The sequence below is a fragment of the Cryptomeria japonica genome, chromosome 5 (genome assembly GCF_030272615.1).
Source record: "Cryptomeria japonica chromosome 5, Sugi_1.0, whole genome shotgun sequence".
NCBI lineage: Eukaryota > Viridiplantae > Streptophyta > Pinopsida > Cupressales > Cupressaceae > Cryptomeria > Cryptomeria japonica.
Genome location: NC_081409.1, coordinates 683,241,351 through 683,257,021, shown reverse-complemented (window position 1 = coordinate 683,257,021; position 15,671 = coordinate 683,241,351). Strand labels below are relative to the sequence as shown.

General features: G+C 32.8%; 2 protein-coding genes across 2 annotated transcripts; both read left to right on the top strand.

The window, feature by feature from the left end:
* The first annotated feature begins 5,537 nt into the window (after positions 1 to 5,537).
* Positions 5,538 to 7,240, top strand: LOC131040688 (protein SRG1-like). Its single transcript, XM_057973639.2, has 4 exons — positions 5,538 to 5,867; positions 6,002 to 6,249; positions 6,369 to 6,693; positions 6,846 to 7,240. The coding sequence occupies exons 1-4, from the start codon at positions 5,598 to 5,600 to the stop codon at positions 7,107 to 7,109; spliced, it is 1,107 nt and encodes a 368-aa protein (XP_057829622.2). The 5' UTR covers positions 5,538 to 5,597; the 3' UTR covers positions 7,110 to 7,240.
* Positions 7,241 to 9,734: 2,494 nt separating this feature from the next.
* On the top strand, positions 9,735 to 15,009 carry LOC131040693 (S-norcoclaurine synthase 1-like). The gene is made up of 3 exons (XM_059220831.1): positions 9,735 to 9,797; positions 14,334 to 14,600; positions 14,782 to 15,009. Exons 1-3 carry the CDS (start codon positions 9,735 to 9,737, stop codon positions 15,007 to 15,009), a joined length of 558 nt encoding a protein of 185 aa, XP_059076814.1.
* Positions 15,010 to 15,671: the final 662 nt, after the last annotated feature.

Sequence of the window (15,671 nt, the reverse complement as noted above, 5' to 3'; positions counted from 1 at the left end):
AATACTACAATCTCAATATTAATATATAAACAATCTGATTAATAATAATTTTTACCACACATTCACTATGACCTTCTCTACCAAACTGGTTTACCTCAATACAAGAAAAGGTCGCGTAGTGCTTACTCTCCACGGGATCGTGGCCCTGAAGGCGTCGCTCCTATAGAGGCTGCACCATTTGTGCAGAACTGACCCACCCCACTCTTTTGTTTTCTTATTGGTACTAAGCATAAAGGTTTGTAGGTGGTAATATATAATAGCACAATCTTATTAATTCCGTATACTCTATTCACATGGATATATTCACGTGAAGCTAAATCCCGTTTGCAGTAATGGGGTCAGAATTATATGGGAAATCATCTTCTTGCCTGTGTGGTCCTTCGGATTACTGTTTCCAATGATGTTAATTTTAAGGCTTCTTCAAAATGCCTTGTATGAACATATGCTGCAGTCATTGAAGCCCATGAGAACGCATTTCTTTCAGACATTTTGTCGAACACTTGGCATGCACCTGTCTAACTTCCACATTGGATATACATATTAATAAGGCTATTTTGAGCAAATACTTCCTGGTTATGTCCAGTTTTGATCATATGGAAATGGACAATTCCAAAGATTTCATGGCTATACAATCTTGGAATACAGTATAATATGTGAAGGAATCTGCCAACGTGCTTCCTTGGTTTATAAAAATTTGCAGTTCATTTCGTTTTTCGTAATTACAGTTTGACTGGATTGCCAATTTTATATTTTACTGATCTGAGAGGGTAGAGTTATGAATATGAGTAGATAGGTATTTGCCTCTGGGGATTCACCAAAGATTCTGAAAGAAAAACTGTTTGATCCTTCGGACGGTATATAACCAGTTTCCACCTATTACATCATGTAAATTAACTTGGGGAAAATTTGATGTATATAAGAGGTCCGCTAACTTTGATGATAGCTTTATAGTTAGATTTATAAGTATTTTATTAAAAATTTGCTACACTATCAAACATTAAACTAAATTCAATTTTTTAGTTTAACCCTGCAACCCCCTATGCCCGGATACTACTGGTTTCTCTCCTGATGTAACTTCAGTCCTTGCTTCTGCGGCCCCCTTGCAGCTAATGGAGATCTCTGCTGGTCTGCCTTCTGCTGACTCTTTTCCGAATTATTCACAGTCCGTAAACCCTTATGATTCTATTGCTTGGACAGTGGTTTGTCGTTGTCTGAAAGGGAAGTCCTCGCTCCCCCCACTTTTCTCTCATTATTGGGATGGATATCTCTGTGCCTTCTGAGTGGGGCTGAGTTTGTATTGTTTTTACAGGCTTCCTTCGCCTACCTGTTTAGTTTGAATGGAGAGTATGTAAAGGGTCGGTGCCCTCGTCAACGCTGCCTTTTAATAAAAAACATTAAACTAAATTCGATTTTTTTGTATTGGGTTGTGCTTATAAAGTTGTCATTTACACACCAAGAAATAATCATTGATTGATTAAATTTTCTCTAAATTTGAGAGGGATGGCTCTTTTGTATGACTTGTACAATGGAGGCATTTATAAAAAAAATTGTGTCTTTTATTAAAAAGTACAAAAGGACTAAAAAAAAATAATAGCAAAAAGAGAAGAAACTTGGAAATTTAGATGAGAGAAATGTAAGAGACCATCAAGGATCACTTGAATATAGATAGAAAAATAGACAAACAAAAAAAAAGTAACTTAAGAATGGTATGAAAACCCATAAGGAATACAAAGGGATACCAAGTTCTACATAAAATAAAAGAGTAGATGAAAAGTTTTAAGATAATTTTCAAGAATAACACAGATCCTGAAGCATTAAAAACAAAAAATTCTACGCAAATCTTCTTCTTAGTTCAAAGATAAGCTTAAAGTCCCATATGAGTATTTCTTGTACAAAGATGTGCCCCTTTGGAAACAAATATTATTATAATATTGTTTTTAACAATAAATAAGTGAAACCAATAGTTCACCTTCCCAATAAATATTTAACTTTCTCTTTGAACTTCACAAAAGATTAAAAAAGTAAGTACATTTCATAGCCCATTAAAATAATTATATGGTAAGCTTTATAAAATGACCTATAAATAAATACTAAATCTTCACATGATTTTTATGGGCATCTGGTTATTATTGTGTTGTGTCAAACAATTCAGGTGCACAATCTGGAGGTTAAATTTTTTAAGACATTGTGTGTACATTGGTTATAGATGTACATTCCCTTAAAGTTTTTTTGTCAAACAAATCAGAGAATTATTGATGTTGCATGTCTTCACCTTGGAATTTGACAATCACCTCTGAACGGTTTGGTTATTTAATTGTCTTTTAATGAATGTTTAGATAGATATAGAAATTTGAAAAAAAGTTGTTCAATCTATTGTTGGGATAAGGATAAATAATTTTATATAAAAAAAATTTGGAGTGATGGTTGTGAAAGATAAGGTTTAATATTTAAATATTTTAGTTTTATGTTATATTTCCTTCTAAGAAAACATATTTTGAACACAAGGTTGAGCTCACTTGAATATAGATTAGCATCTAGGCAGGATATAAAACTCAAGGTAGGGATGGATTTGTATGTTCTTAGAAATGGATCTAGAATAGAGAAAAGTGTAATGGATTCTTAAAACAATTTATTTCATGCCAGTTAATAATATGATTAAGTAGTAATTAGAGGATAATGTGTTGTGTTACTAAGGTCCATTTTGTTTGGATGATTCTATCCTTGATTGACATCATGCCCACAAGTAGAGTGTTCTCAAATCGAAAACTTTAAAGAATTGTCATCTTCAATAGAGATTTCTATGGATAGATAAATGCATGCATCATCTAACCAATCAATGGCCAGTTTATAAAAAACTATCATCTTCTGTACTAGATCAATTAAAGTATCAACTCTATTCTTCTCTTGGATAAAATGCTACGATCACTTTACACATCTATTTGCAGTTTATTTATATCAAAACTGATATTTACAATGTCAACGTGTAATAAATGCAAGAATTGTGACATAAATTAAATGAAGATTATAAATTTTCCAAGATCTTTATGCATAGATATGGCATGAATTTGTGTAGAGGTGTGTCTCCCCGTACATTAAATATCATATCTCTTCTTTTAGGGAACTATTTGAGGATTCTAATTGAAAAGTAAAAAATATTGTTTCAATATTTACACATAATAATTTAGAAGTGCAAATGCGAAGAAAAAGGAGTTTAGTTCTAAGGCTGTTATGGAAATATAATGTTGATCTATTTCAAATTCATTTAAATGCAAACTTACACATTTATTGATTGGTTGGAATACACCACACTCAAAGGTTACATTTAAATTTTGATTTTTAGAACATAGACAAGTCGTATGATAGTCTTTGATAATTCATCACCAATTTCAGCAATGCAACTCATTTTTTTGATTGATTTTGAAATTATTTTCATGGCATGTTGGTCATGAATTGAATTAATATATCCTCACATGTAAAATTGTACTCTCTAACATTAACTTATATATAATTATCTATCGGCATAACCCTTGCACCTCCTTTGGGTGCAAGTGCTAGTATATATCTTATTACTCATATTTTGTCTTATTTTCCCTTAGCTTCATGGCATATATTAAACAAGGAGAAATAGGAAGTCTAATGTAAGGCCCAACATAATGTTTATATAGGCTATTGTACAATCAACTTTTGTGATTGTTTTTCTCCTCCTTTTATATGCTATAACTAAAATGTTTTTACTACTTTTATCAAATTAAAAACTTATCTATACAATTTGTCTTTTGTTTATAATGAATGTAAGTAGCATTTTTATCATTATAGTTAAGATAGAGAAGGATACATAGAGATAAGGAGATAGTGATAGAGAGATAAGAATGGAAGAGATAGAGAGAGGAGTAAGAGGGAGAGACAGAGAAGGGGAAAGAGTGGAAGAGTGGAAGAGAAAGATGGTAGAACAAGTGGAGAACAATAGATAGGGGGAGATGGATAGATAGAGATAAGGAGACAAAAATAGGGAGTGTATGTGTATATTAGGATATGTCATGTGGTGTCATTAGATTGGGACCTAAGACATATTTGGAGTGGATCATTACCTTTATATGTGCAATAATAATTGTAGGAATGTTGGATGAAAGGTAGAATATCATCCCATGTGAGTGAATATACATTGTTATAAATTATTAGAAGATGTATTAATGTGAAAATGACCACTTCTATTTTTTTTTATCAATCTTTAAGTGAAAAGGTTAACATTACATGATTTTTATTGGTTATCACACTCCCTTTTATGATATATATTTATGATTCTTGTCATGCTTGCATCATGTGTCTTATTGTGTAGGCACATAATTCTTACCTACCACTTATGGTTATTATTTTCTTGCTATTTCCTTTTGGGACAACATTGAGTAGCATTTTTTACTTTCCCTAATTATATATGCTTTCATGACATACATTACCTATGTTCTTACATTCTTAAATTACTTGATAATATCTATACCAATTTTGGATGTTTTATTATGGTTTTATCTTTTTATCCTTATTCATTACATCCATTATATGTAACCATTTGGAAGTAGGGCACATGTGTCACGAACATCCTTTTGTGAGACATGTTTCACAATGACAAAACTCAATCAATCTATATGGAAAGTACCTTTATCAATCTTCTATGTTGTTGAAGTTTCCACTTAGCCATAGTACTATCAGTGGTTTCATACGCCAATTTCTACCATTTTACTTTAGATATTTTTGAGAATAGTTCTTAAACATGTTATAGTTAGTATTTATTTTTTAAATATTTGAGAAAAGCTATTCATCACAATTTTTTTCATTTGAGTCTTTTGATGTAGCACTCATTATAAAAAGAGAACAACAATAATCATTAATTAATTCGATTTGACTACAATAACATATAAACTAAGACTATCCATTAATACAAAATTTTAAAAAATTTAACTATTATTCTAAATTATAATGAAAAAGAACAATATGTGACTCTTTTCTAAATAGTTTTCTATATAGTTAAAGTCCATTCTAGATGATTGTTTAACATTATAAATAGTATAGATATACTTTATAACCACCTATCTCCAACGTTTTCTTTTACTTTCAATATATAGCTATTTTTCTTTCTGTAGATGAGTATATAATATTAATAAAGAAATCTAAAAAACGAATGTTTTTCAATGGCCTCCAACACGTGGCTCAATCTGTCAAAGTGGAGAACGTTTTTTGATACTTCCATGTCTTGCTCTCACAAGAAAACACAACAAGCGCATGCGTTCCAACGCTGATTTGACAGCAATAAGGTTCAAATTTTGTACTGTTGATGAAAATTCAATGTTAAAATTCTTCAGAATTTTCTTGTTCAACACGTTTTTATGAATTTCAGTTTTCAAATTTGGTTATGAAGTCAAACCACAGACCTGTGTAGCACTAGCATGTGGATTCCAATTTCAACTCGGACAGCCTTTGTTTAGAGCTACTGCTATATATACATGCACAAAAATCTGGTTTTCCACCAAAACTTGTTGCTTCTCTCTGCAATCTGCACTGCACTTTCTTAAGTTTGAATATTTCGGTAGCTTACAGAAGGAGCAATGGTTTCAGCTGATTTTGATAGTTTACCCACATTCGGAAGATCTCTTATTAAGGTCGAGAATGTTGAGGAGATTATCAAAAGGGAGCTCCAAGAAGTTCCAGAGAGATATGTGAGACATGATGAACAGATACCTTCAATTCCACATGATCAATCTGACTCTAAGCAAAACGTTCCCATTATTGACATGGGCAAGATTGCACAAGCACATCACAGAGAAGAAGAGATCAAAAAGATTGCTCAGGCTTGTGATGAGTGGGGATTTTTTCAGGTACAATGGCGCTTGCTATCCTTACACCAGAATACTTTTTTTAAATCTTACTTGTTAGTTTATGTATTTGAGAAGTTGAATCAATTGCTAGGATTTATAATCATGCTACTGTGGTGGATGTGAATAATTTGCAGGTTGTTAATCACGGCATCCCTCATTCACTGATAGACAGGGTGAAAAGAATTGGGAAAGAGTTTTTCCAGTTGCCATTGGAAAAGAAACAGAGATATTCAGTGAGGCCTGGGAATCTTCAGGGCTATGGTCAGACCTTCGTTGTGTCTGAAAGTCAAAAGCTGGATTGGGGTAATTTGTTAGGCCTGATCATGTCTCCTCCTGAATGCAGAGATATGAACTTGTGGCCTACTGAACCTGCTGATTTCAGGTATTGTAGATTGCTGTAAATAAGCTTTATGTTAGTGTTACTAACTTACTATTGATAGAATCAATGAAAACAGAGCTTAGCTTGCTGATGTTTGACCAAAAAAATTATGGGTTTTGCAGGGAAAATGTAGATGCATACAATTCTGAAATTAAAAGACTTGCTGGGCAACTGTTGGCTTTGATAGCTGAATCATTGCAGTTGCCAGCTGACTATTTTGAGAAGAAATTTAGCAATGCATACCAAAAAATGAGGATGAATTACTATCCTCCCTGCCTTAGACCTGATCTAGTTCTAGGACTAAGTGCTCATGCAGATCAGGTAGCCCTGGCACTATTGTTGCAAGATGATGAAGTGCCTGGATTACAAATCCACAAGGATAACCAATGGAAGACTGTGCAATCAATTCCCAATGCCCTAGTCATCAATATTGGAAATGTGATTGAGGTAATTTACTTATCCTTATCAACAATTAAAGAGGCAATATCTAGGAATGATAAATTGGAAACCTGAAACCAGAGAATGAAAGTTATTAATCTCTCTGTTACCTTAAGATTCCTTCTTTTCTTTTTTCTGAAGTTGTGAAGCTGAATTTGCAGGTTATGACCAATGGAAGATACAAGAGTGTCGTACACAGAGCAATAACAAACAAGGAGAAGGCAAGACTATCAATTGGAGTATTTTATGCTCCTGGATTCACTCAAGAGATTAGTCCTGCCCCTGAACTGATTGATGATAATCATCCCTGTTTGTTCAGGAAATTTATACACCAGGATTACATGCAAGACTATTACAGTCGTGGAAATAGTCTTGGAGCCAAGGCAAAAAGTTCATTTTATGAGTATGCTAGAATTAAAAAGTAACTATAGCAAAGTACAAAACAGTACAACTGATCTCTATATGCTCCCCCTTGATTGATTGTACACATAAGATTGAATTTGCCTGATCTTTTTAATATAAATAGTAAATACAGATGACAATGAGTATTACATAAGCCATCGGCTCAGTTTTATTGGACATGCACTCACTCGAATTTCAATAACATATTCCAGTTCATGCTAAGGCCAGCTATGATTTAAAGTAGCTTTTGCTTTAAGACCAAGTTGCAAGCAAAAAACCTAAACAATGGCTGACGAGAATAAAGAACAAAGTGAAAGCTGCAAAAAGTTGTAGGATTTAACTGAAATCCAAATACATGGTTAGATCTAGGTGGTTATAGAAGAGTAAATTTGCACATGATGTAGAACACAAATATAGCTAAAATTCAATATGAAAAAAATAAAGAGATAAATATGTAATTTCTTGTTCAATAATAGGAAAGGGTTATTATATATAGTTATTAGTTATCAAATCTGATGAGAATGTTCAAGAGACAGCAAAACAAGAAATCAAAAATTGTTTTAATTATATTTCTATATTTTAGAAGATAAAACAAAATGTAAAATGCCATCAAAGAATGAAATCCCATGTATTCGATTATTCTATCCTATTTAAATAATTAAAATGAATTAGTTTAGTAAATATAAATAACCAGATATAATCAAATAATTATATCAACACTCCTTTTAGTGAAACTTAAGAGAACTATGAAATGCAAAATAGGTCTGGCAACTAGGCCTAATTAGGTATCTAATGTAGTCATGACAAGAGGGTTCAAAAGAGGACTATCCAACCGTGCATCCCACAATAAAAAATACATATAAAAAAATGATGTAAGAAACACCTTGAAAAATACTCAATGGAGATAATCTAGCCTCTAAAAGATCTCTTTTTATATTAATTTCACAAACACATTTATAATTTGCCACAATGACTTTTCACATGCATTAACACATAAATTTAGAAATACCACTTGCAAAATTTCCACATTTGTCATTGGCTACATTCAAATACAAATTGAAAGCAAGTGATCCTTGCACTATCCACTCACCCAATTGTATTCTGCATATAGCCTCTCAATCTTCACTCCCTTATCATTGTGCTTTAATTTTGTCCCTCTACTCCATCTTCTTCACTTGTTTACAAATGACTAGAAACCACATACTTATTCCTTGAACCTTTAGCTTCTCACATGACTTGTGTTGGCCCCAAGGTGTTGTAAAGTATGAATCCGCGTGAAATGTGTTGAGAACTGAAAATAACAATATTATGAATTCTATGGTCTAATGGTGGAGAATTTCCACATGATACAACTCAAATGTCTCCAATAGTAATTAAAAACCTTCCCAACTATTTATTCTTTTCTACAAGCCCAAAGTAACCTTTCAAAGACCAAAACAATTCCAAATAAACCTCACTATAAATTCAAATTTATTTTATCTATATTCATTTATTGTTATTACCATTAATATAAACTTATTAAAATCAATAATTAAATAGTGGTACACGTTAACACTAAATATATTAATTATTGATCATTATATGAATTTCACACCCTACAATGAAAATGTCTTGGATAATGTGTTTATTATCTGATATTGGCTTGACATGATTATAAATGAATAACAAAAAACATTATTGATTAGGTTGCAATTCATAATACTACAATTATTATCATAAGTGATCTCAATATCAATATCATTAACATTTTGATTATTAATATTTATTACCAAATCTTCATTATGCTAACTACAAATTTCTAGTTGTTGATTAGAGCATTGTACATACCACATGAAATTGGGAATGGATGGTGGACTCAACATCAATATAAATATTTTGGGGAGAGGGCCTAGTAGTTGAGGGCCCTAACTTCATGCTTCTCAAAAATATTTTTCCATTCACTCAGTTCATGTAAAGTAACAAATTTGTAATCTTTAGTGAACAAGCACGTTATATTTTAAAAAATATATATTTTAGTTTGGAGATTTTGGAGTTATATTTTAGGAAAGCTAATTGTAGATCTTGGAGTAATACTTTTAGAAAATCTAATCTTAGTTTAGAAATCTTGGGTCATGAGAGGACTATAAATTGGAGTGTGGAGGAAGAGCTAGACACATCAAGAAGAAGAGAATTTCCTAGAGAAGCTAAGGAAGTGGGAGAAAGAGAATTTCAGTGAGAGAAGCCGAGGAAATTCTTCTTGTAAATTACTATACTTTTGCTGCATTTTTTAAGATTCTTATGTGGGTAGGGTAATAATAAAACTTCTCTTTGTTGGTTTTTCCCTTCAAGGTTTTTTAGGGTAAATTATTTATGTCAATTTTTTGTGGATTGTTTTTTTTTTTCCACTACATAATTTTAATTTAAAGAGTTCAATGTATTGTTGTTCATAAATTTTAGATCTGAAAATTTTTATTTTATGTGCATAAAAGTCTAGGTATAAAGTATTTATTGGAATAATAATCTAGCTAGGCTCTAGAGAGAAATTAACATGGTATCAAAGCCCTAAACTTTGAATACGAATCCAAGGATCTTTGAGACAAGTTTCAGGATATAAAAAAACAAAAACAAAAAGATTTCAATTTCAATCTCTTCGAGGGTTTTATTTCGTAATGGCAACCAGTGTTCGATATGAGGATAGGCTAGAGGGTGCCTCCAACTACTTGCAGTGGAAGGTTCAGATTACATTATTTCTCAAGGAGAATAGGTTGTGTACATAAGTGGCTCCCCCCATGAATGATCCCATTGCCCTACATGCACATGACTAGAAAAACAAATACAAGAGACAATTTTTTTTCTCTTAAAGATGTAGTTGAGTTACAAATGTCTTCTCTTATCAAGCTTTTGGAGGTTGTAGAAAAGGTAGAGAAAGAAGTAAATAATCCAGATGCCTTTGATACTATGTAGTAGAGTTGCATCTTCAATGTGAATTTCAAAGTTAAATCCTCTCCTCTATAATATGTTCATGGGTTTCACCCCTTGCAAATCTTAGGGATTTGTCCTGTTAAAAAGTCTTAAGATGTTGACAATTTTTGGGATGGTCTATTTTGGTAAGTAATACAGTGAAAGGATGAAGATATGTTGGCTAAACATGTCGACTTCTCATTTTTGGGATTTCAGTTTTGAGAAACTGTAGAGCTTGGTAGAATTAGCTTATAAATATAGATCCAATAAGGAGAGAAGAGTTACCCTTTGTTCTTGATGTCAAAGGGGGAAGTATTTTTGAGAGATAAGTATTTTTTATCTGCATAAGTGTTGCCATCAATAACAAAGGGGTAGATTCTTGCAAATATAATTTTGTGTTGTCATTGATATCAAACTTGTTGGTTTGGATGTAGTTTGGTTGGTTCTGATGTAGTCTGATATGATGCGGTGGTACAAAGTGGTGGAATGTGAATTGTAACTATGTGCTCATGCAAGTGTGTGAAGATTCATTGATGGATTTTCTAGAGTACATGGTATGATGTTTGGTGAAGATTAGGAACTATGGTGATAAGTCTTGTAGTCTGGTAATGTCATCTTGTTGGTTCAAGTATATAACTTGCATACTCTAATATAGTTTAGTGAGTATCAGTTGAAGTTGAAGGTGTGCGGATATATGGAACTCACTTGAAGACTTTCTAAATAGAACAACATATTGTCTTGTAATGTTTCTGGAGATTTGTTGCTATTTTTTGTATATCGATCTGATGTTTTAGTCCTATTTAACTGTTCCAGTGAATAGTGTCATATAATTTGATTCAACATGTAGCAGATATGCATCAAATAGTGATGTAGTTTCAAAACAATGTTTGTGCATGTACATTCTCGTTAAATCTCATTTTTTAAAAGGATAGGCAATCTACAGTTGAAGATAATTATATCCAAGTTTTGGTTGGCATAGTTGTAGTGCAGTGGTGTGGAGGAATGTGTTGCATTCTTTGGCTTGCAGTTGGGGAAGTGTTGTAGATGGTTGTTTAAGGTTCCCTAATGCATTATGTTACTTTTTTTGTCATTTGTAAGTCTTGTTGGTGGCCTAGATTTATATTTGAATTTTTGTATTGGCATAAGTTAAATGTTTCATCTTTTGGGCTGACTCATATGGTTGTCGGTTGATGTCATAGTGTATGGTTGAATGGGAGCTATTTTTAGTGTATCTAGAAGGTGTGTCAACATGATGTGATCCTTCACATATTTCATTTTCCTTTTGTATTTGCCTTGGTGACTATTTTCGGCTTGTGTTTTTGTATGAAAACATGACATCTTCTTAGGTTGACCTAGTGGATGTTATTGAGGTTACAATTGATATTTTAAGAACAGAATTATTGTATTAATGTAATGAAGAATATGAATATAGTGTACAAATTTATTGTGATAAATTTCAAAGGTTCTATGAGATTTTGCCAAGATCAAGGGCACAATGAAAAGCACAAAAGAGAGATAAAAGTATGACAAGAACAAACTGTATTCTCATCAATATACAAATGATCAACTGGATTAACCAATACAATGAATATGGGCCTTCTTATATAGGCAAGGCCAAATGGATATGTGAGCACACAATCATGACATGTGGCTCAATAAGAAACAAGGGTAGGTAAGAAAAAGTAGGGGGAGGTAGGAGAAATAATATAATATTTCACAAGAGGTGGATGACCCACCGAATGTGGAGTGTAATAGCAAGATAATACCACAAAAGGTGGAATTTCTCCTACAAGCTACATCCCTATGTGCACACTTCCCTAAGTGTCTCATATCCAAACTACGATGAGATGTATTATCCTAAGTTAACTTAAGTAAAGTGTAATTATATCCTATAAGAATAAATAATTACACCAACAAGTTCAAATGTCTAGCAAAATAGAGATAGCCTATTTTAGATGTGTACTAAATTGTGAACTATTGTCAGCATTATGGTAGATGTTTTTCCTATGATTCATTCTTGTTTATATTATTGTATTAGAAAAATCGTATCTTTCCCTAAAGAAGTGATCTTCAGCATGTGCAAATAACTACTATATCTTTCCCTAAGGTTGTGCACCTTAGCCTGCAAGTCATCTTCTAGTGTAGTGAGCTTGCTGACCTTTGGCTTAAACTCTATAATCAATTTTATATATATTGTGATATTGATTCTCATTGTGGTTTATTCCAATTTGGGTTTTCCATGTAAAAATACTGGTGTTCATGTGTGCTTGGTTTAGTAGTTTTGGTTATGTTTTCATATATAGAGTTGATGAAGTGAATGATAAAATAAGAACTTATATCTAATCAAGTTTTTAGTATATGTTGATTCATTCCCCTACTTCAATAATTTGGTAATGTTCAACAATAAGAAATTTGGAGAGATAGAGATAGTGAGGCAAAGTGATTTAGATATAAAGGCATAGGAAGAGGGAAAGGAAGAGAAACAGATGGATAGAGAGAGGGAGACATGTCTACAGATAGATGGGAAGAGAATAAGTTCGGAGAGAAGAGGGAGAGAAATGGATCCAGAGGTAGAGGGAGAGATAAAGGTAGAGAGATCATGAGAGAGAGAGAGAGGGAAATATAGAGAGATATAGATGGTGAGATAGAATGATTGAGAAAGATATAAGGAATAGGGAGAGATGGAGAGATATAGATAAAAGGTGATATATAGAGTTATAGAGAGGATAGGGAAAGAGATAGAGGAATGGGGAGAGAGATATAAATATATGGAGATATAGGTAGAAAAAGATATAGAGGAATAAGGTGGTGGAGACAATCAATAGAAGTGGGTATAGAGAGAGATAAAGAGCGGAAAAGATAGAAATAGAGATAAAGATGGTGAGGGTGAAATAGGAAGTTTGTGTGTACATTTGTGAGAGAGATACATATGAAGAGAGATATATGTGAAGATAGATATATAAAATAGATAAAGAGGGAGGGAGATGGGGAGAGAGAGGTAGACAGAAGTAAAGAGATAAAAAAATAGGGAATAATAGGGAGAGAGGAAGAGAGGGGGAAAGATAGGATAGAAATAGAGAGAGATAGAGTAAAAGATATATAACTTGAGAAATAGATGAAACGATGGAAGGAGAGATGAAGAGTAAAATGGAGAAATAGATATATTAGGTCCAACCCTCTTTAATGTGGTGGTTAATTAAGAATAATTAGTGGCTTTGTTACCTTAATTGGAAAAACCCTAATTTTCACCATTACACTAAATATATTTTAGCATGAGCTCTTTAGATTGAGTGGGACTGAGCTTACTCCTAGTGCAAGCTACCACCCCTAGACAAATGAGCAGTTGAAGATAGTTAAGAAATGGGTGGAAGGGTATCTCAGGAACTATGTTTATGGTCAGTAGCAAGCTTGAATTAGGTGGTTGCACCTTGGAAAATACTGCTACAATACCACCTATCATATGTCTATTAAAATGACACCATTTATGGAATTATATGGGTATGAGGCTCCCAACTTCATTGAAGTTTTGTTTTGAGACATTGGAGTCCCTAACGCAAAATAATTGTTACAAGAAAGTCAATATATCATGAAAATATTAAAAACAAATCTACAACATGCACAAAATTAGAAGAAGTTGTATGCTAATCAATAGTGGATAGAGAATGGTTTTAAGGTTGGGGATGTGGTATATTTGAGATTGCAATCATATACACATTCTACTCTCAAGAAGAGTTAACTAGAGAAGCTCAAGCCTACATATTATGGCACATTTAAACTTTTTCCCTAGAGGTAGGGCACAAGTTTTCTTGTGGTTTTAACTTTTTATCCGTATTCATTACATCCATTATATCTAACCATTTGGAGGTAGGGCACATGTGTCATTAACATTTCTTTTGTGAGACATGTTTCACAATGACAAAACTCAATCAATATATATGAAACATACCTTTATCAATCTTCTATGTTGTTGAGATTTCCACTTAGCCATAGTACTACCAATTGTTTCATAGACCAGTTCCTACCATTTTCTGCTTAGGAAATAGCCTTCTCCATTTTTCTTTAGTTATTTTCGAAGATAGTTCTCAAACATATTATAGTACTTAGTATTTATTTTAAATATTTGAAGAAGGCTATTCATCACAATTTTTTTCATTGTAATCCTTTGATGGAACACTCATTAACAAGAATAATCAATAATTAATTTTATTTCACTGTAATGACATATAAATTAAGACTATCTATTAATACAAAATCATCAAAATCTTTACCTATTATTCTAAATTACATTTAATATATATAATGAATAGGAACAACGTGTGACTCTTTTCAGAATAGTTTTCAATACAGTTAATGTCCAAGTCGAAAATGTTGAGGAAATTACCAAAAGGCAACTCCAAGAAGTTCCAGAGAGATATATGAGACATGATGAAGAGATAGCAGCAATTCTACATGATCAATCTGACTCTAATCAAAACGTTCTCATTACTGACATGGGCAAGATTGCACAAGCACAACACAGACAAGAAGAGATCAGAAAGATTGCTCAAGCTTGTGAAGACTGGAAAAAATTTCAGGTACAATGGAACTTGCTACCCTTATACCAAAATACTTTTTTGGTTAGAATTTTGCTTGTTAGTTAATGCATTAGAGAGCTTGAATCAACAACTAAGTTATGCAATCATTCTACTGTGGTGGATGCGAAAATATTTGCAAGTTGTTAAGATCACAGCATCCCTTTCATTCACTGATAAACAGGGTGAAGAGACTTGGGAAAGAGTTTTCCAGTTGCTATTGAAGAAGAAGCAGAGATATTCAGTGAAGCCTGGGAATCTTCAGGGCAATGGCAAGACCTCCGTTGTGTCTGAAAATAAAAAGATGGATTGGGGTAATTTGTTAGGCCTGATCATGTCTCCTCCTGAATGCAGGGATATGAACTTGTGGTCTACAGAACCTGTTGATTTCAGATATTGTAGATTGCCATAGATAAGCTTTATGTTAGTGTTACTATTGATGGGCAGTCAACAGGTTTATGAGCATAGATTGTAGTGTTAATAAACACAAAATTATGAAAAAAATCATAGAACAAGCATCCACAAATATTTAGAACAAGAACCAAAACAAGCATTCACAAATTTTTAGAAGAAGAACCAAAAAAATTTAGAGAAGATTACAGTTACAAATTTAACTAAACATTTAAAATTTTAGAAACAACAAAACATAAAAAAAATGGATAATGGAAGGCCTTGCTGAGGAATAATCCTCACCTGGGTTGAAGACAGATTCTCAAAAAACCCAGCAATCCTCATGTCTGGGGTCACCTTCAAATCCTCTTGTCAATACATATAAGATGAAAAGGGGAGGAAGTAAGTGTAGTTATGGCATCACCTATTTAACAAATAATGTAGAGAAAAAACCAGTGAAAGAAAATGTTTCACATATATACCTAAAGAGTTTGCATGGTGTAACAATCATTGAAGAGCTAGAGAATATCCATCGCCGAAGTTGAAGGGAGACTGGTATCTAGAGAGAGCATGTTCTAAGATCCCGAGTGAACACGTTTTGGTGTGAAATGAATCAAACAGTCGAGAAGATGCAAGAGAGAATACAAGGAAAATTGGCTCAAATGGCAAGGAGTTGGGAGCATA